Source organism: Phocoena sinus, chromosome 16 (assembly GCF_008692025.1).
Source record: "Phocoena sinus isolate mPhoSin1 chromosome 16, mPhoSin1.pri, whole genome shotgun sequence".
In the NCBI taxonomy this organism is placed as follows: Eukaryota; Metazoa; Chordata; class Mammalia; order Artiodactyla; family Phocoenidae; genus Phocoena; species Phocoena sinus.
This window is the reverse complement of record NC_045778.1, coordinates 24,196,399-24,218,511: the sequence shown is the minus strand read 5'-3', so window position 1 is coordinate 24,218,511 and position 22,113 is coordinate 24,196,399. Positions and strand designations below refer to the sequence as shown.

General features: G+C 39.3%; 1 protein-coding gene across 5 annotated transcripts in view; it reads left to right on the top strand.

Annotated features, from left to right (window-relative positions):
• Positions 1-22,113, top strand: part of ASCC1 (activating signal cointegrator 1 complex subunit 1) — a 106,005-nt gene that overhangs the window by 83,430 nt on the left and 462 nt on the right. For 2 of the 5 annotated variants that reach the window (XM_032607277.1, XM_032607283.1), the window contains exons 10-11: positions 13,598-13,756; positions 14,833-15,614. The exons of 2 other annotated variants lie outside the window; for them this stretch is intronic. In XM_032607277.1, the coding sequence (XP_032463168.1) occupies positions 13,598-13,714 (117 nt within the window). In that variant the 3' untranslated portion in view covers positions 13,715-13,756; positions 14,833-15,614. Of the gene's footprint in view, positions 1-13,597; positions 13,757-14,832; positions 15,615-22,113 lie in introns of those variants that run through there. One more of the 5 variants, XM_032607278.1, reaches the window with a different exon arrangement.

Here is a 22,113-nt window from a genome sequence, read left to right as displayed (position 1 = left end):
CTGCCATCAGGAAACTTACATTCTTTTAAAGACAAAAGTTATACATATGCATGGTTTAAAGAAATAACAAGTATTATAAGGTTTTCTATGAAAACAGAAGGCAGTCCAGTACATTTCCCCCCTTTTCCACTTTCACAGTCTGCCTCCATTCTTGATGATTACAAAACAAAACTTGAGCAAATGGGAGATGCAGGAAATCATTAGGGGCTTTTCATATTTTGCTAGTAATAGAAATAACGTATTAAATGTTAAAAATCTGAAAGACTTCTGACAGGTGATTGAGCAATTTCTTAGAGCATCAGATATATAAGGAAAAGTGCAGTTTGAAATGCTTCAGTTTGGTTTGGTACTATCTTGTTTTAGATTATTGGGTTGGGGGCAGGGGAAGATTCACATCCAAGCAGTATTTCACCAAAACTTATCCTCTGAATTTGTTTTATGTGTCACTTTGCCTGGAAAGTGAAATCTTAAAACACTGATGAGAGCAACTAAAGATATGACTGTCAGTGAGGCACAACCATCGTTAAAATGAAACTGGAAAATGAACAGTTGGCTGATTTTTGATAGAGCCAACATCTGTTCTAGAAAGATGCACCCTCCCTGGTCTGTTGCTCTGTTCATACAAGATGTTTTTTTTTCTCCCTTCACTCTCTTTTGAATTTATGTTTATTGGTTATTCATCTTTGCAGTGGTACTGGGATACTTCATGCCTTGTCTTTGCTCAGGCAGGGAATGATGGGTTTGGAAAGTCTAACCTAACACAAAGACAAGAAATAGGCAAAGACAATAAGAGTAAAAAAGAATTATGAGATTAAAATTACTTTTCTTCAAATCATTTCTGGTTTTTATCAGGATGAAAAGTATTTTATTGAATACCTGCTGAAGATAAAACACTAAGCTATGTGCTTGGTGCATTTGTGGGGGATGGGGATAAATATTCGATTGTTTGGTCCCTCTGATCCCATTCCTATGAACTCTTTTGACAAGATGCCTGTTACTATTGTGGGGAATATTTATTTCTTTTATATATTCATTTGTAGGAGTCTAGTGTATCATTTTGGGTGTAGTTCACAACTGAAGGGAGTTGGATTATGGTTCACTTCAGTCTGTTTTTTTTTTTAAGTTGTGGTAAAATATACGTGACATAGATTTACCATTCTAACCACTTTAAGTGTATAATTCAGTGTCATTAATAAGCACGTTCACATTGTTGTATAACCATCACCACCATCCATCTCCAGAACTTTTTCACCATCCCAAATTGAAACTGTGTACCCATTAAACAGTAACTCTTCATTCTCCCCTCCCCTCCGCCCTTGGCAACCATAATTCTACTTTCTGTCTCTATGAATTTGGCTCTATAGGTACCACATATAAGTGGAATTATACAGTATTTACCTTGATTCTGGCTTATTTCAGTTATATAATGTTTCCAAGTTTCATACACATTGTAGCATGTATCAGGATTTAGTTTCTTTTTAAGACTGAGTAATATTCCATTGTATGTATATATTCCACTGTGGTTTTTTAGCTACAGTGTAAACACACCAGTAACCAAATATAAATCTGCACCTAGAGATGGTGACAGGGCACTGTATTCTTTGAGACAGCCTATTGTTTAGAGACCAGGCCAAATGAAACCATATTAGATTAGGTGGCTTGGTGCCAGCAATGTCTAAGTGTTATTCCAAATGTTAGAGGACATTGTGGAAAGAGAAAAGAAGTGAGAGTGAACTTCACCATGTGATGAAGCTGTGACAATTTCTTAAGAAATCATGTCCTCTTTCCCATATCTCAATGGTGAAACAGTTTTAGAACTAATGCTCATAGATGAACATTATTATTACAAAATAAAAGTAGAAAAACAAGATGTAAGTAAACCAGAATTCCAGTTCAAAGTTTGCGCTCTCAGTTGTAGGTTAAAACATTGATACCAGTTTGTTAAATTGTAGAGGTCTTGCAACTCCTGTGGTGTGTGTGGGGATGATAACCCTATCCCTCTTCCAGGGCCTTTTGTCTGACATTTAGCCCACACCTTTGCAGAGGGGAAGGAGGTCATCTGGGCTGGATTACAGGCAAGTAAGTAAGTGTGTGTCATAATAGATAATGTTCCAGTGGTGCTACTGAAGGCAGGTTTCCTGTGGTCCTGAAAGAGGACAAAATAAATATTTCACGTCTCGTTGTCTAATAAGATGAGATGACTTAGTTGAAAATCTAAGATAACATGTGGCAACCTCTCTCTCACCTTACAAGGAAGCATTTCAAACAGCTATTTTTTGGACAGCTCTTATTTATATGTATATATGCTCTTGCCGGTGCCTGATGTTGCCAAGGGACATCTGATTTGCTCTTTAACTTTTCTTGTTGCTGTTCTCCTGTTGGAAAAGTTGGAGTGGAGGTGGCTGCACCTGATGACCTTTCCTCTTTTCTCACTGTTCTTGTTCTGAATTTGTCACTTGGCACACTAGTCAGCCTCTTTGTGCCCTGCCTCCCTAAAGCCATTTGCCTAGCGACCCCCAGGCTGAGCAGAAATCATCTCTGCTCCTTTTTGCTGACTTGCACTTCCTGTCTCATATATAATACAGAGATCAAACACTTACCTCCTGTTGCTATTGTTTGAGGGACAATTATGAGTAATCCCTGAGGGAAGATGACCAAACTGAAAGTAAGAGTGGTAACAGATTTGAATGAGCATCAAGCAGTCTCCTTCTGAGGGAAAGAATTTATCTGCAGAAACATTATCTAGATTAGTTCTGAAAGGGCATCTGCCCCTAGGGTTGGTGGTCACAGGCTTAGGGCATTGAAGAGACCCTGCTAGCCAGCAGCCACCTGGGGCAGTTTTTCCCTGGTGAAGCAGTAATATCCATGCCTGAAGGCAGGGCTTTTTCTGGAAGAAATTTTGCAGCAAACTCAACTCCCAGCAGCCCATCTCTGATGCTAATTCTACCTGCTGCTGTGGAAACCAGCAGAGCGTGCTGCTGTGTGCTGAGATGAGGTCTGGGTTCTTCAGCCATGTCAGCACAGCCTCTTCTCTCCTGTCTCCTACTTCCACCCACATTTTTTTATTGCTACTTTTTAAAACTGAAAGACTCTGCAGGGAGGGGAAGTCCTTTGGCATTTTGAGTATTGAGGTGCTCAGCAGAACTGCCTGGCATCCTGTTTGTATATAGCAGTTTTAATTCACTCTCTAATAGGTCATTTGACCTTACCAGCAGAGCCTTAAACTTGATAATCCTCACGTCAGCAGTGAGGCTCAGGGCAAACATCCAAAAGTGCAACCCTGCGTGATTGTTTGAAGGAGGTGTTAAAGCCTTCATTCCCTGGCTGTTTGGCTTCTGCCTGGCGCCTCTTCAGGTCGGGCCTATAACATTCCTTGTGCTCTCTGCAGCTGAGAGAGGCAGGTGGTTTGGGAGAGCAGAATCAAAGAGGGAAGTTCACGTTCCCATTCTGTGTGAGCAGCTTGATAATGTTCCTATGCCACTGCAGTCAGTGGGCAGACTTAGGCTCTGGTGACATGCGAGCTTTTTGGTACTGTTTTAATGGAGATGCCCAAAGCAGGAGTGATGTGCTGATAGGTTGAAAAATCATAGCTGATACACTGATTACATTCTTCTTGCTCTTTCCTTTTAGAGGTAATTGATGATAAGAATTACTCCTCCCACAGACTGGCCTTGACTTGCTCCCTTGATCTGAGGTGCCCTCGGCCTTTTGGAAGTACATTATGTCCTATTTTTATTGGCTATTATTAGCTATCATTATTGGCTCTCTCACCACTGATCACTGCAGTTTGAGGTTTCAGATTAGATGTGGTATCTCAGGCGGAGTTAGGGCTGTATTTGGAGATGACTCTAGGATAGTAACCACCTAACAATCACATTGTCTTTTATTCTGAAGTAGATGTTTCTATTCCATTCTTTAAAAATATAGCCCTGTGAAACCAGTTGATGACTGCAGAGACTGTAAGCTATCAGAGTTCCTTCTAGACCTTTTCTTTTTTTCTTTTAAGGAAGCTGCTTTTTGTCATGTAATGATGCATTGGATGTTATAGTTGGTGAGTGACAATAATAGAGCTCAAAATTCCATCTGATAATTTATCTTCCTGTAACTGCAGAATATCCTTGTAAGGTATTGTCCCTGTTCAAAGGTGGAAAAATTGAGGGAGAGAGTAGCTATGTGGTTATTGATAGGAAAGCATTGAAGTCTAGTTTGCCCTAAGAACTGTTTTGATCTCTCTCTTCAATAGAAAAGAAGTTTCTACCTTTGGTTTCCAGGTGAAGTTGGGTATGTTTGTGTATACGTAGAGTGGCATGGCTTACCTTAGTGTGAATAGGCTCCATTGTGTTCTTTTGTGGCGATTTAGAAAGAATCAATGTGAGTGCAGCCTGTGTAAATAGTTTTCAAGTAGATGGAAGGTGTTTTTGACCTGATGTGTTAGATCACCATTTTCCTTCTTGTCTCTTCACATCTCTCATATTTGCTCTCTTCAAGAGTAATCTTGCACGTAGCCAGAAGAAAAATGAAAGGTATGGGAAGGCTTGAGAATTTGAATTGCCTGGTACCTTGGCAGAAACTCAGAATCATTTTTTTAGGTTTGGGGAGTTTTAACCAACAAAACTTACCTGTGGGAAAGGAAAAAACTTACTTGTGATCCTAATTCTAAGTGACATTGGCAATATGACATATGAAGAGCTGTGATAGTTTTCAAGTCTATTATATTTTTAGGCTGTTGTCCATATCTTTCTGTTTACTACCTAAAGTCTTATCATTTTTGTACCTGGAGGTACAATTTTGTGAAGAATGCTTCTGAAATATACCATTATTTGTTTTGTTGTTTTTCAATTAGAATCTTCCAAGGGCTGTGATTATAGTTTTTTCACATTACTTATCTTTCTTGGCCACAAAACCAAGTGGACGCTTCCTTTGCTGTCTGATTGCATATGCATAGCCCAAGGATAGGACTTCTTCCCCACTTGGCATTCTTTGGTACAGATTTGTTATTCAGATTGTGAGACAAATGCACACTGCCATGTGGACATGGCCTTCTACTGGCCTGTGTTCTAGGCCTGGTCCCAGGAACTCTTAAATTTATATCACAATGTTAGTGGTCCTAGCCTGTCTCTGTTTCTTATCTTTTAAATGGGGATAATAATGCTGAGCTCAGGTTTATGTCACAGTGATTTTTTTGAAGGGTTAATGAGCTGGGCTTTGTGAGATACTTTTTAGATCCTTAGATGAAAGGTGTTATTTAGCCTCAGCAAGGCTTTCTGTGGGAGTACCTTCCAAAGAGCTCAAAGTGCTTGTCAGACTGTCTTCCATTCATCCTCATACCATCCCTGGTAGGGAGGTAGGTGGGGGAGCATTATTATTAAGTACAAAATAGTGTTATTACTGTTACTTTTATCTGTAAACAGGGGGTAATTGTGAGAAATAGAAGTTGGTAAAACAGATTATAGAAGAAAAACACTGGGAAAACTTCAAAGTAGCATGCGTTTGCCATTCCTGTTTACTTTAGGTTTCAGAAGTCTAATTGCCATACATGAAAACAATAGAAATAATCCCTTCTTGGGGGAGAAACAGGACCCGCTGCATCCTTCTAAATCCTTGCATTAATTGAACACCAGTACTTACTTTCATTTGTACCAGATTATGTACTAAGGGTTAGTTTAACTTGCACATACCAGGAATGACTATAAATTTCATAGGACTTAACATTTTAAAAAAATTGTATAAGGACCTCCCTGGTGGTGCAGTGGTTAAGAATCTGCCTACCGATGCAGGGGACATGGGTTCAATCCCTGGTCCGGGAGGATCCTACATGCCACGGAGCAACTAAGCGCGTGCGCCACAGCTACTGAGCCTGCGGTCTAGAGCCCGCGAGCCACAACTACTGAAGCCCGTGCTCTGCAAGAAGAGAAGCCACCGCAATGAGAAGCCCACGCACCGCAATGAAGAGTAGCCCCTGCTCACTGCAACTAGAGAAAGCCTGCGCACGGCAATGAAGACCCAACGCAGCCAAAAATAAATAAATAAATAAATAAACTGTATAGTTGATTTACAATATTGTATTAGTTTCAGGTGTACAGCAGAGTGATTCAGTATTTTTATAGAGTATGCTCCATTTAAAGTTATTTTAGGACTTCCCTGGTGGTCCAGTGGTTGGGACTCCATGCTTACACTGCAGGGTGTATGGGTTTGATCCTGGTGGGGGAACTAAGATCCCGCATGCCACATGGTGCGGCCAAAAAAAAAAAAAAAAGTTATTTCAAAGTAATGGCTGTAATTCCCTATGCTGTACAATATATCCTTGTTGCTTATCTATTTTATACATAGTATTTTGTGTCTCTTAATCTCATACTCCTATCTTACCCCTCCCCACTTCCCTCTCCTCACTGCTGTCCACTAGTTTGTTTTCTATATCTGTGAGTCTTTTTCTGTTTTGCTATATGCATTCATTTCTTTTATTTTTTAGATTTTACATATAAGTGATAACATATAGTATTTGTCTTTTTCTGTCTGACTTATTTAACTAAGCATAATACTCTCTTGGTCCATCCACATTGTTGCAAATAACAGAATTTCATTCTTTTTTATGGCACAGTAATAGTCCTGTATATACCACACACACACACACACACACACACACACACACACAAATATATGTGTATACCACATTCTTTATTCATTCATCTGCTGATAGATAGAGTTTGCTTCCGTATCTTGGCTATGATGTAATAGTGCTGCTGTGAACATTAAGGTACATATATATTTCTGAATTAGTGTTTTGAAATTTGGGGGGCATATATCCCCAGGAGTGGAATGGCTGGATCATATGGTAACTCTATTTTAGTTTTATAAGGAACCTCCATACTGTTTTCCATAGTGGCTGCACCAGTTTACAGGGGGGTTCCCTTGTAGAGGGGGTCCCTTGTAGGGGGGTTCCCTTTTCTCCACATCCTCACCAACATTTGTTATTTATAGACTTTTTGATGATAGCCATTCTGACAAGTGTGAGGTGTTATCTTATTGTTGTTTTGATTTGCATTTGCCTGATAATTAACGTTGTTGAACATCTTTTCATGTGCCTTTTAGCCATCTGTATGTCTTTGGGAAAATGTCTGTTCAGGTCTTCTGCCCATTTTTTAATTGGGTTTTTTTGTTATTGAACTGTATGAGCTGTTTGTATATTATGGCTATTAACCCCTTGTCAGCCATATCATTTGCAAATATTTTCTCCCATTCATTAGGTTGTCTTTTCATTTTGTCACTGGTTTCCCTTGCTGTGCAAAAGCTCTTAAATTTAACTAGATCCCATTCGTTCATTTTTGCTTTCATTTATTTTGCCAGGACTTACATATTTCGAATCTTCATTTTAGACTTCAAAACTGAATTTCCTCTTTTTGAAGTCAAATCAGATACCAGATAGTTCACTGAGGCCACCCAGCACAAGAAATAGATTTTCTTAAAGGAGAGATCTTTGAAGAGAGTGACCACTACTTTGTCTAAGATTGAAGAAAGAGAGCGAGCCTCATTTGGGAAGCCCAATGGACAGGGATCCCCAACATGTCTGTCATTATGCTGTTGAGGATTGGCCATTCATTCAGTTTTGTAGCTTGAGGTCACAGATATTAGGAGGTTCCTCTTTACTCTCCTCCCCAACTCTCGCTGAGATTTTGAGGCTCATCTTTGCAGCCTAGTCACATGTGGAATTATTTCTGGTCTTTTATGGTTGTTTCATAGAGCCTGAGAGGAAGGAGTAGAAGGTCTGAAATGAATGCAAGGGAAAATGACCACAGTTAGCCCTTAAATCTTGCTTTTTGTTTTCTTTCAGTGTATACCACTACACTACCAAAAATCAGTAATTTCTTCTGTGTTCTCCCTAGGAAACAAACATGTACAAACTAAAAATGGTAGGCTTCACAGATCATGTGAGCAAGGGACAGCAGGATGGTTAGATCTTTGTCTCGAGATTCTGTCAGGGAAGCTTTGGTTTTGACTAAAAACCTTTCATCTTGGTGGTCCACATTTGTCTCTTGGTAATAGGAAAACTTTAATTTTCTGAAGATAACTGTGAGTGGTCAATAAAGGATAGCAGCTGTATGCTTAACAGTTTTCAAATGTCATACTTAACACTTAACTTGGGTTTTAAATTTTCTTAAATTGTCCAAATCAGTACTTATTACTTACAAGTGATATCACAAATATTGGCAGTCTTAAATTCTATGTTTGTTTCCTTATCAAATGTTTGTAGTTTCGTGCAGCTGTTCATTGTTTTGTTCCTTTACGACAGGCTTTAAAAAATGCTGGCTTCCAACACAACAGGGCTCTGTGTGTGCATCAGAGAGAAATGTTTTCAGAAAGAAAAAGGTTTAGGTTTCAAAATCCCCAAGGAATTGTTATAAAACAACAGTGAGGGGAAAAAACTCAATATGATTTAAATACCTTGCCATGGTTCTTTTTTAATTTAAATTTTTCCTGTTAGGTCTTTTATTTTCTAAACAATAGACCACTTTGCTCTTCTTGAACTACTTTAGCCTATAAAGAACAACCAAGTTTCTTTTTTTAAACGTGTAGTTTAAGCTTTTTCCTCTTCTCCATTCAGGTACCTAATTAAATGGAGCCATTTAGTTGATTTGTGCTTATTTTCATCCAGAATTCAATTAAAATTCTTCTAGCTGAACTACAGCCATCTGATTCTTAAACGAGGTCCAGGATAAGAAGTGACAATGAAAGTAGGAATAACAAGGAAAAAATATGTTCATTTCAGTCTTTGGGAGTTTTGTGAGTCAAGCTTAATCTCCGTGGTTTAACAGGGCCAGGTTTTAAGGGGCATCACCCACAAGGAGAGGCTGTAGAGTACAGAGGTTAAAGAGTTCAGACTTCAGAGTTAGGCTACCTGGGTTTGAATATTTTTTTCTTTTTATAATTGAAGTATAGTTGATGTACAGTGTTGTGTTAGTTTCAGGTGTACAGCAAAGTGATTCAGTTATACATACATATATATCTTTTTTTTTCAGATTCTTTTCTCATGTAGATTATCACACAATATCGAGTGTAGTTCCCTGTGCTATACAGTAGGTCCTTGTTGGCTATCTATTTTGTGTATAATAGTGTATATATGTTAATCCCAAACTCCTAATTTATCCCTCCCCCACCTTTCCCCTTTGATAATCATAAATTTGTTTTCTATGTCTGTGGGTCTGTTTCTGTTTTGTATATAAGTGCTGGGTTTGAATCTTAATTTCCTTTTCTTTTTCTTTTCCAGCTTTATGAATGTCAATTTTCCACTGTTTACTTGCTGTGTATTCTTGGGCAAGTTACTTTAGCCTTTTAAATTTCAGCTTCAACCCTAAAATGGGGGTTAATAATAGTATCTGCTTCTTGGGGTTGTGAGGAGGCAGTCAGATGATCACATAGAGCCCGAAGTATAATGCCTGGCATGCATGCTTGCTCAGTAAACTTTAGCTCTTATGATCTTTACTTCATTAGTGTTGTTGTCAACATATATATCTGTTGTTCACCTTGATTTTTTAATATATAACAATATTGGCATTAGGTAACTTTGTTTTTAAAATGTTACGATATTTTTGAGTTTATAAAAATTTAAATTGACATGGTAAAAATCACCATAAGTAAAGTCAAAAGACAGATGACAAATTGGGGGAAAATATATTTGCAGTTCATCACACAGAGTTCATTTCCCTAATACATAGAGAACTACTACTCAATTTAAAAAGTAGACAGTTGTAAACTGTTTATGGTGATGTGCTTCCACTTAACTGTGCTACAGATTTCATGTCTTTAATATATATTCTCAGAGCATACCAGGCAGACCCTTGGTTGGAGAAGGGCTTGAGACACACAGCTAAAGACACAGAATGAGTGTGTAAACAGATCTGAATTTTTTTTGTTTTTCCCCATAAAATAGCTCCCACTCAGAAATGTTCTGTCGCTATCAGTGGTACCCTCACATATCCCTTTACCCTGTCATCCATGACTTTTCTCATCTTCTTTTTGTATCTCCTTCCTCTCATCCAGAAAATCACGGAGTCTGTTCTGTGTTTCATTCATAGTATTAACATCTGCTCCAATCTTTCCAGGCCCACTACTACTATTTTTAGTCAATAGACACTCAGTATCTCATAGTTTAACTGCTACCCTGGTCTCCTTTTCTTTCTTCTCTTGTTCCTTTCTCCAGTCAGCACAATCAATATGCCACACCCAGATTAATTTCCCTTGGTTTTCATCTTGGGTCACCAGCTTACTCAGAAGCCTTCAGTGTTTCCCCACCGTCTAGAATGAAGTCTAACTTCTGAACCTGACCCTCAGGGCCCCCCTTAATCTGATTTTCCCTCCTTATGTCTCTAGCCTTAGTCTTCTCACTGCTTCTTTTTAGGAACCCTCCATTACATCTAACCTGGCCTACTTGACCCTCCATATACCCATTTCCGCCTTCATGCTGCCCTCCCTCCTCCTCTTCACTAAGTCTTAGACTTGCTACAAGGCCCAGCTCAGTTTCTGACTCTTCCAGATGGCTTTTCTAGATGCCCCAGCCCTCTACATCCATTGTTTTCTTACCTCCCGCTGCATTTATTAATTGCCTTTACCTCTCCTCCCACACTTAACCTTTGCCACCTATATTGTTTTAGGTAAACTTTAATTGAGTACATAATACAGTAACTTTTCACAAGGTGAACACACCCGTGTCATCAACATGCCTCTCTTCTGACACATACCCCATCCTCCCTAACCAGATGGCAGTTGCCTGGGAGACAACACCACATCATATGCCTCTTTACATGAAAATGCATAATATCAGGTGCTCAGTGACATTCTAGATCAGAAATTTGAGCTAAGACTAGGCTTTGACAAATAAGAAACACATAGAAATTTAAAGGAATATGTGAAATTTCCATTACTAATAACTATAAATTCTTTCTTCACAAGTAGTTACAGTTGAGGTTACATTAGAGGTAATACCATTGGGTAAGTCTTGTTCAAGCATTCCTAGGTGGTGATCTATAAATGAGATTTTTATATCCATCTAAACAAGGCCATGTTATAGTTTTCTCTTTTCCTACACAAAGTACACAGACATCTCCAACATTCGATTTTGGTGTCATTTTATCCAACAAATGCTTATTGATCATATGCAAAGATACAGTTACAGCATATAGTGGGATTCAGCTTTGAAGAGCATAAAAGATCTTTCTTCTGTAGAGCTTATATTTTAACGAGTCACCAGAAATAATTGGCAGAACTAAAAGAGAAGCTTAAGACTAAAGATAAAACAATGACTAAACAATAAAGTAACTATGAAAAATTGTTACTAAATCATCATAAACATAGAGAACAAGAACATGGGGACAGGAAAGGCTAAAAGGGAAGCTTAAGACTAAAGATAAAACAATGACTAAACAATAAAAAAACTATGAAAAATTGTTACTAAATCATCATAAACAGAGAGAGAGAACAAGAACATGGGGACAGGAAAGACTAAAATGAAGCTTGGCCTTGCACTAGGGACTTTCGATAAGAAATCCATTTGATTATGATGTTATCAAAAGGTGCGGAAGAAGATGGCAGCCTATGAAGGTAGAGTAAGGACCTGTTAAGAAGAGCAGAGAGATGTTGTAAACATCATAGGAACTATTTACTTTTCAGGAGTGCTTTACAGTTTACAAGGAGGGTACTTCGACTTGTTCATCTTATTGAGTCTTACCCATTATGATCTTGTACCATGGGTGGTGTTGTCTGTCCATAGCCACCTGGCTCCCACGTGCCTGTCGTAAGTTTCGACTGACTTCAGTCTTTCCACCTGCTGCTCTTGTCTTAAAGGAGCATGGGAATTTGTGTTCAGTCTTCTCTTAATTTGTGTAATTACTGCATTGAAATCACATCCCAGCTAACTTCATTATCACCGTATTTACTCTTTGCTTCAAACCTAAAGCATGAGAAATCTCCCTGGCAAATCATGCCGTCTGGAGGTTATAAGTATTTAAAAGGCAAAGTGAAGTCAGAGGTAAGTACTTTCCAGCTCCTAGCTGTGGTGTCTCCATCACTTGGAAGCATAGGTACAAAGAGAAGAACCATGGACTGCTAATCCCTAAAAACTAACTTGTTGAAAGTATTATGAGTTCCCTTTTAGTTTTGTTTTGCCTTGTCTTTTATTGCCCCTTTGGTTATGTCTTCTTTGTACCTAGAAGGCTTCAGTTTGTAAAGCTGTAAATCTGTCAGTCTTGTTGGCATGGCTTTCACTTCAAATTAACGTTCAGCAAAGGGATTAGCCGATAAACATTTCGGGCTGTATTTCTTTACACAAAAGGGTGGATATGGTTTGAACAGGCTGCTGAAGCCAGGAAGAGAAGTTAATTGTGTAAATCAATGCAGGCAAGAGCTGATCACCTTTCTGAAAGACAAGACAATGCGGCACACAACCTCTAAATAGATGTTTGGGGTCAAGTTGATGTCATGTTGAAGAATCAGTATTTACTGGGCTTTATAAAGTTAGACTTTAAATGAACCCCGGGCATTTCGCTAGGCCATTAATTGCAGGAAGAGGAAAGGTGACAGTGGCTGAAGTCCATGGCTATAGAGATACTATAAAAATAAGTGAAGAGACAAGACAGTCAGTTGCTAACGTGCAAAGGTCTCAGCTTTAGGTTCTACTCAAGCATTGTTGGTTCACGTACTGAAAGGCTTTCTCAGGATTGTGCTGGCATTTTAAGAAAGAGCAGCTCTTCCATCCTAACAGAGGAAGGTCAGCCCTTTACTCTTTGACACTCATTATCTAAGCAGTGTGGCTTAATTTTCCTCAAATGAATTCTGATGTCATTTTGCATTCTGCCTTGTAAATGTGCTGATCACAAAAGCAGGTCTTTCTGAGTGTGGCTCATCCCTCCCTCTGACAAAGTTGAAAGCTTTTTAAATAAAGAATTGTAGTAAAGAGCATTTACTTTAGGACGCTGGCTTGAATCCAAAGTCTAATGAAAGGCTTTTGATAAATATTATCATTTGTATTTGTTATATCATTCAATAGAAGTGTTCCTCTAGCTGTTTTGTGTGCGAAAGTGTTCTGTACTCCTCACTGGGTTATCAGAATTATTTGTAGGGCAGGAACCTTATCTACTGTTTATTTTAGTCAGTGTTTCTAATAAATGTTGTTGATGAGGTGGGGGAATATATCAAATTTTATCCTGGCTGTAACAAAACTAACATCCTACATGGTCAGTAACTGAAAGTCATAGAAGCAGCTTTGTTAGGCCCTATGGATCAGGGTATGGCCCTAGGATGTTTGTTACAAGTTCCTGGTCATATCTGCTCACTAGATACATTTTGGAGTTGACTTCTCAGACCTCTTTCTCTAGTGCATTTTGTCAGAGGAGGCTTTTCAATTAATCAACGAAGAGCTGCTGTTCTTTTCTCACTCCCGCTCCTATCCCTCCTCTCCAGGATCATTTTTCAGAATAAATACTGAGAAGAAAGCACAGGAGATTTGTCGGGATTGTTGTGGTGTTTTTACAAGAGAATCCAATGTTTAATGTTTTCATCTATGATATTCTTTGGATATTCACTCTGAGTTTTTATTCTTCCTTTTCAGCTATTTGAGAACTTCTGCTTTGGTACCCTAAAGCTCAATTCAATTCACATCTCTCAGAGGTTCACAGTAGACAGCTTTGGAAACTATGCCTCCTGTGGACAAATTGACTTCTCCTGAGGTGGATCTTGGGAAACACTGGAAATTAAACATCCTCACAAGGTGCTGAGGGAAAGTATCATCATTTTAATTGCCAAGGAGGGATGTGGAAATTTGGGTGATAGCTTTCCTGGGTGATTCCCCAAGGATACCATGGTGTCTAATGGTGGTCCACAGTCATTGCACTGTCAGCGAGATGGTTGTGAGCACAGGGAGAACATACGACTGTAACCCTTAGCTTGTTCGTCTTTCACAGGGTCTACCTCTCTTTCCAAAGCTCTTCTCTGAAAATGTACCTCTGAAGCCCAGTGGAGCTCAGATTTGCATTATTTCTTATATACCTACTGATTTTGCCTCAACCATTTAAACTTATATTAATACTTTAAAAGAGAATTACAGGTGTGTGATCTTATTAATCTCTCCACCTAGATAATATCTACAGATTGTAGAAGGTTTGTATTTTTTCCTTCCCCCTTTTAATCAATACCCAGAATTTGTTTTTTATTGTGGTAAAACACACATAACCTAAATTTTACCATCTTAAGCCATTTTCAAATATACAGTTTGGTAGTGTTAGGTATATTCATATTGTTGTGAAATATCTCTAGAACTTCTTTGTCTTGCAAATCTGAAACTCTGTACCCATTTAAGCAACTCTTCTTCCCCCCCACCCCTACAGGCCCCTGGCAACCACCATTCTACTTTCTCTTTCTATGGATTTGAGTACTTGAGATACCTCATATAAGTGGAATCATACAGTATTTGTCTTTTTGTGACTGGCTTATTCTACTTAGCATAATGTCCTCAAGGTTCATCCATTTTGTAGCATGTGTCAGGACTTCCTTCCTTTTTAAGGCTTAGTAATATTCCATCTGATGTATATACACTCATCCCTCGGTTTCCTTTGGTTTCAGTACCTCTCTTGGTATCTGTGGATTCTCAAGTCCCTTATATAAAATGGCATAATATTTGCATATAACCTATGTATACCCTCCTGTATACTTTAAATCATCTCTAAGTTATTTATAATACCAAACACAATGTAAATGCCATGTAAATATTTGCCGGCACACAGTAAATTCAAGTTTTCCTTTCTGTAACTTTCTGTAATTTTTTTTCTCAATATTTTTGGTCTGCAGTTGGTTGACTCCACGGATGTGGAACCCATGGATATGGAGGGCCGACTGAACCACATTTTGTTCATCCAGTCTTCCATCGATGGACACTTGGGTTCCTTCCACTTCTTGGCTGTTGTGAATAATGCCCTATGAACATGGGTGTACAAATATCTGAGACCCTGCTTTCAATTCCTTTACTACTTAGAATTTAAACTTTAGCAAAATAACTGGTAAAGTTTTTACCTTTTACTTTGATCTGTCCTTTTTCTTCTGAAGTTGATACCTTTTATATTTCTTAGATTCCTGTTCCTTCACCCTACCCTAACCCTTGCCTTCCCATGCCACGGATGGAGCTGCAGTATTGTAGCTCTTTTCTGTTTACTTCTCAGGGCAGCAGCAATCAAAGCAATGGTGATACCATCAGGACTATGCAGAGTTCCCTGGGAGAGTGTCAGCCACAGAAGGCACTCACTCCTCCTTTGCTGCAGACCAGCAAAGGGAGGGAGCTCCCAGCACAGGTTTGCCCCACCCATCAGTCCTGCCACACTCTCTGCTGGGGAGCTCCAGCCTCACTGTTGTTACCTCTCATCTCTACCCCCTTTCACAGCCTTTCTCCCTCCATGGCCTCTCTTTTTCCTTCATTGCTTAGTCTTAATCTTGATTCTTACTTTCTGTTTGAGAAGTATGATTCTGAATCCCGTGTGTTAATAAGGCCACGGCATGGTAAGGGCTGTGTATAACACTCAGAGATCTATCAGTGTGACTGCACAGATCATTTGTGAATAAATGAATTTCTAAAGTAACTGTGTTTTTCTTTTAGTATTATTATATAGTTTCAGTTTGACCCCCTTTGTCAGTGTGTGTTGGGATACATTGCTGCCATCACTTATTCAATAGCATAGCATATTTTTCATCCAGGAGTTACATATTGGTGCTTGCTTTTCCCCACCCCCCCACACAAAAAAGGGTTGCTTTTTCCCAAAAAAGCTTTCTACTGGTAATATTCATTTTTTAATTTAAGTTGAGCTTTTACCTCACTCACCTCTGATTGTTAAATGGCATATGGGAATGAGCGCTCCCAGAGGTAGTACTGAATAGCAGAGTTGACTGAAATTCAGTGCCCTCATCTCTTCTTGGTCCCGCTTCTGTCTTACTGATTTCTTTCTGACAGCTGCCGTTGGGCAACCTTGACCAGGAAGTAAAGATGTCTTCTTTTGAGTATCAGAGGTATGACTTAACGTTTTTAGGAAAAAATTTTTGTCTTTGGAAAATGTAACTTTATATATCAAATGCTAAATTCTTAACAGAATTAGAAATTCTATTATTTAGTATTTAGAGGTAACTATGTGTTTAAGGACTTATCATACTGTAATTTTTCACAAGTTGTTTGTCTTTTTCACTGTCATTCTCTGATACTTGTAAAGTGGAGTTTTCCAGCAGCTATGTGATATGGTGACATCATCACTCTAATGGTTAATAGAGTGTGTGCTTATGTATTTTTGTTTGTTTTGTAAGTTTGTAGGTATTGGTAGAATTGGGAAAAAATTTTTATGTTTTAAGTTTTCTTTCTAGAAGCCAATAGACAAATTTTTGAGACAATGTAGCTCTAAAGAAAATACACTTTAAACTACTGTTGTAGAAGGGGGAGTAGCAGGTAGTTTTGATGTAGAACTTTTAGAGAAGAGCAACAGTGTTAGAGAGCAAATAATTTTTGATGGAGCTAAAAGAATTTTTCAAGATTTCAGGTCCCCTTTCAACAAACTGTAATGGGGTCAAGGATGGAGGATTTACTTCTGTGCTTATAATCCAGTCTCCCTTAGTATTACCACTTTGCAGTTCATTCTGCACTGAAATAGAGTTAAATTGCACCTAACATCACTCCAGTTGGTTTTTGAGGCACTGAATTCACCCTCAACTCCTCTAAGAGGAGAAGGGGAAAAAATCTCTCACCATGATTATTACACAAGATCTGTGTTATTATATAAGGAACTTTGTTATGGAGAATAATATTGGTGTTTTTTTGAAGGGGCACAATGAGTTACCCCCAAATGAACTCTATACCCTTGGTAGAAACATGACAAATGTTTCTTATAATGGTTATTTACTTATTTTTGGCTGCGTTGGGTCTTCATTGCTGCACGTGGGATTTTCTCTAGTTGGGGCGAGTGGGAGCTACTCTTTGTTGCAGTGCACGGGCTTCTCATTGCGGTGGCTTCTCTTTGTTGCGGAGCACGGGCTCTAGGCGTGCAGGCTTCAGTAGTTGCAGCACGCGACTCAGTAGTTGTGGCACACGGGCCCCAGAGCGTGTGGGCTTCAGTAGTTGCAATGCGTTGGCTCAGTAGTTGCAGTGTGCAGGCTTCAGTAGTTGTGGGGTGCGGGCTCAGTAGCTGCGGCTCGTGGGCTCTAGAGTGCAGGCTCAGTAGTTGTGGTGCATGTGCTTAGCTGCCCAATGTCATGTGGGATCTTCCCGGACCAGGGTTTGAACCTGTGTCCTCTGCATTGGCGGATTCTTAACCACTGGACCACCAGGGAAGTCCTATAATGGTTATTTTTTAAGTGAACTTCAGAGTTTACTAAATTGGACACGGATGACAATCCAGCTTCATAATGACACAAAGCTTGGTTCAGGTTTGCTCTTGCACTGTGCGCTTTTCCTTGTGCCAAAGAGAACCTGATGGTACCAGAGGGGTATTGAGTTAAGGAACACTTCTCAGATTCTGTCTTGATGCTTACAGGGAGATGGGTAGCAAAACCCAAGGATGCTATAGGTGAGAAAAGGGGCTGCTGTTGTGGTTGTTTATCAATAACTTTTTTGTTGTTATTAATAAAATGATCTCTCAAACAAAGGTAAAATAAGATTACTGTGTGAAAAATCATCAAGCTATCTACTTTGTCTTATGCTTTTTCCAGTGTTATGCTTCAATTTAAATATTTGTTTAAAAAATAAATTTCCTCATCCAGAGGTTACTACTTCCTATGCATTTAAGCACATGAATCATGTTGCTAAGTATTTTTCACAAATGATAACAGCTAATATTAGCAGAATGCTCACATTTGTCATTTATTTGTGAATAATGGGTATTTATTCATTAAATCTTTACAAGCCCTCTTAAGTTGGTGTTATCATTAACCTCATTTTAGAAACTGAGGCTTAACAAGGTTAAGAAATTTGCCTGAGGTCATAGTGCTTGTATCTGTGGTTCTTAAAATGTGGTCTTTGTACCCCTCAGAGTCCCTGAGATCCTTTGGAGGGGTGGGAATGTCCTACTATTTTCATAAAAATATTAAGGCATAATTAGCCTTTTTCACTCTGATTCTCTCCTGAGTGTACAGTGGAGTTTTCCAGAGGCTATATGATATGGTAACATCATCACACTAATGGTTAATAGAATATATGTTTGTATATTTTTGTGTTTTCTAGAATTTTGTAAGTTGGTAGGTTTAGGTTATAGATACATGTTTTTAGAGAGAAACTCAGTTTGCTCTCAATACTTCTGCTGTGCTTTTACTAGCTACTTCCCATTATAGCTACTATTATGGGCTGAATTGTGTCCCCTGAGAATTCATATGTTGAAGCACTCACCCCCTAGTACCTCAGAATGTGACTGTTTGGAGATAAGGCCTTTAAAGAGGTGATTAAGTTAAAATGAGGCTGAGGCTGTTAGGGTGGGCCCTAAGCCACTCTGACTGATGTCCTTATAACTAGAGGAAATTTGGACACACAAAGAAACATCGGACCCCTGACTACGGAGATCATCTCCCTGGGTCTGTCTCCAAAAAAGTTTGGTTGATAATATTGCCTAGTAACTGGTGATTGGAAGGGTCCGAGAATGACAGTGAAACCGACCAATTCAGAACAGACAGGGCCAGACTGAGGAAGTTCCTTCTGCCTCTGCCCTGATCATCAAAGCCTTCAAGGAATGGCCAAGAGACAGAAAGAAGCAGAACATTAAGCACAGTGGACATACAATTTTTGATGAGATTGTCAACACTGCCCAACAGATGTGGCACTTATTTTTAGCTCAAGAACTGTCTGGAACCATTAAAGAGATCCCAGGGACTCCCCAGTCTGTGGACTGCAATGTTGATGGCTGCCACCCTCGTGACATCATGGATGACATCAACAGTGGTGCAGTGGAATGCCCAGCTAGTTAAGGACAGCAAAGGAAAATATTTCAATAAAGGATCATTTGACAACCAAAAAAGAAAGAAAGAAAAACATCAGATATGTGCATGCACAGAGGAAAGACCATGTATGACAGCAAGAAGGCAGCCATCTGCAAGCCAGGAAGAGACAGGAGAAACCAAGTCTACCAACACCTTTTTTTTCTGGCCGTGCTTTGCTGCTTGTGGGATCTTAGTTCCCCGACCAGGTATTGAACCCAGGCCCTTGGCAGTGAAAGCAGGGAGTCTTTTTTTTTTTTTTTTTTTTTTTTTTTTTGCGGTATGCGGGCCTCTCACTGCTGTGGCCTCTCCCGCTGCGGAGCACAGGCTCCGGACGCGCAGGCTCAGCGGCCAGGGCTCACGGGCCCAGCCGCTCCGCGGCATGTGGGATCCCCCCGGACGGGGGCACGAACCCGCGTCCCCTGCATCAGCAGGCGGACTCTCAACCACTGCGCCACCAGGGAAGCCCAAGCAGGGAGTCTTAACCACTGAACACCAGGGAATTCCCAAGTCTGCCAACACTTTAATCTTGGACTTCTAGCCTCCAGAATTTATTGAGAAAATAAATGCTGTTGTTTAAGCCACCTAGTCTGTGGTATTTTGTTATGGCAGCCCTAACAAACTAATACACTTGCTATAATGCAGAAGGTAATCTACCTTTCTTCTTTTGAGCCAGACATTAAAGAGATTTGCCAAAGTGTAAAACAGTAACAATACGACTACTCTTATTAATTTGGTGTGTGGGGTGGTAGGGAAAATATAATTTTTTTCATAAAATATGTTATTTTGTTAATATGGGTTTGGTATCGTTATTTTTAAATACACTTTTTTAATTAAGTTTTTTTTGAAAGATTTTTTAGAGCAGTTTTAGGTTCACAGAAAAATTGAGAGGCAGGCTTAGTTTTATTTTCAAGTACAGTATATCAATGTCTATACTGTATATCTCACATAAACAAAAACAAAAGTTCTTTGGGGTCCTCAGTAATCTTTCAGTGTACAGGACTCCTGAGACCAGAAAGTTTGAGAACTGCTGCACTATACTGTCACTTCCTTTCAAATGGGATCAAGTGATACATGGTTTTCTATAATGAGCTTGTCTTACCCAGTAATATGTAGTGGATCACATTAGTTGTCAGTAGATACAGATCTACATTACTTTTAATGTCTGTACCATAGCCTGTTGTATGTATTATAATTTAACTTTTTGATCCCTAACTAATGGACCTTGATTTGGTTTCCAGGTTTGGCTATTATAAATAATTCTGGATTGAACATCTTTGTATGTTTGTCTTTTTATGTTTGTGAGGTCATCTAGAAATGAGATTAAATGGTTTTAAAGATGTGGTTAAATTTAAGTTTCTTGTTTGGAAACTGAGGTTCCTTCCTCCATTTTGTATTGCTAAATATTAAATACAAACAGAAGAAAAGCATGAAACATATGTACCATTTATCAGATACACCCAGCAGCTTTGGGGCCCCTTTCAAGGCTGACCTGCCAGTAAGTCCCTCAAAATTTAGGAAAACCTTTTCTTCTTTATAAACAATAGTTATTGTCCATTTTCTACAGCTCTTTTCTCCCTCATCTGGAAATTTGGATTTTCCCTCCTAAATAGCTTTACTATTGGATTAACTAACAGTCCTGGACTGTTATTGATTTGCTTTAAGCCCAGGGCTAATATTGACCCAGCTTGAAGGTGCTACAGAAGGCAGGTCCCATTGGAGGAGTGTGGGAAACATTTTGACCTTCAGGGATCTGGAAAGAGCTATTATCTTATTGATGGGTATCTTGTTAGTGCCTTTCCAAACTCTTTATTGGGCAACTGTAGTAATTTCAGAAGACCAGGGACTTCATAAGATAGTATTACAATGGGAGAGATGTGACATCTAGGATCTACCTCCTCAATGTCTTGGAGACATGTAATTAGGTTTGCTAAAAGATGAGGATTGAAATGGAAAAAGTTAGCAAATGTTAGTACGTATTCAGAACTATGGGACATCATAGCTACCTCTTCCCAACCTGAGGGAAGAAGACCTAACATTTCAAAAATGTTCACTATGCCCAGGCACTTAGTATGTAATTTTGCATGGGTTTCACAGCAATTTTCTGAGATGGGTGGTATCATTAATTTATAGATAGAAGATAGATTAAGTATTTTGCCCAAGAATGCAGCTAGTAAGAGGGATTCCATCCCCAGTCTATATGACAACAGATTGCTCTTCCGTTGTACACTGCGGCTGTGTACAACTGGGCAAGGCAAGCCTGCTTTATTTACTGTGAGATGTAGACATCAATGGCCAGGGCCTCATTGCAGCACCACCTCTAAATCCAACTGCACAGAAAAAGAAAACATGGAAAGGGAGTTGTTGTTTTCTGTTTTCCCAAGGGACCCCAACCCAAGCCATTGATGCATTCAGAATTCCCAGGCAAGCCAGACTCAGGGTGACTAAGAACCTTTCAACCTGTGTTTCTTTCCTACTGATTAAGATCATGTTATTCATTGCCTTTGATTTTTTTTTTTTTTAACATCACAGCAGCCAAGTTCTTTGTTTTTTTAAATAAAAACACAATCTAGGGCTTGGGTCCCAAAAGTTTAATATGTTTTGTCCTGTCAGATTATCTGTTTCCTCTTTAATTTATTTGTGATGTAAACCTCACCCCATTTCTGCTCTGATCCTGGGACTGTGCCCAGAAATGTGTATGTCAACACATTTCTAAAGGCAATGATAAGGATCACAATTTTAACAAAAACTTAAACACCTCAAACAAACCCAGCCTCCCCACACCCCTTTCCCCAGTGGCTTATTAAAATCAACTGAAGTCAAAACCATAGCAAATGTGCCTTTTTCAAATTTACTTCAAGGCAGATGACATAGCCAGACATTTGCCTTTTAGGGTTGCCCTAAGAAGAGCTAACAAAAAGGGTGACAGCCCTTAAACAGTTGCTTGGGGAGGAGGACATCTGCCTCTGTTTTACCAGCTATTCAGTGCTCAGGCCTTGCCTTGAAAAGAGCATGTGGGGCTGGGCAATAGTTCTCAGGCAGCCAGTTGTTATATGGCTTTTGTCTTAACGAAGCCACCCATTACTGTAGAGCCATAACTCGCAGGAAGCCAGCTGTCAGGGCTGTGGCACAGGCCCC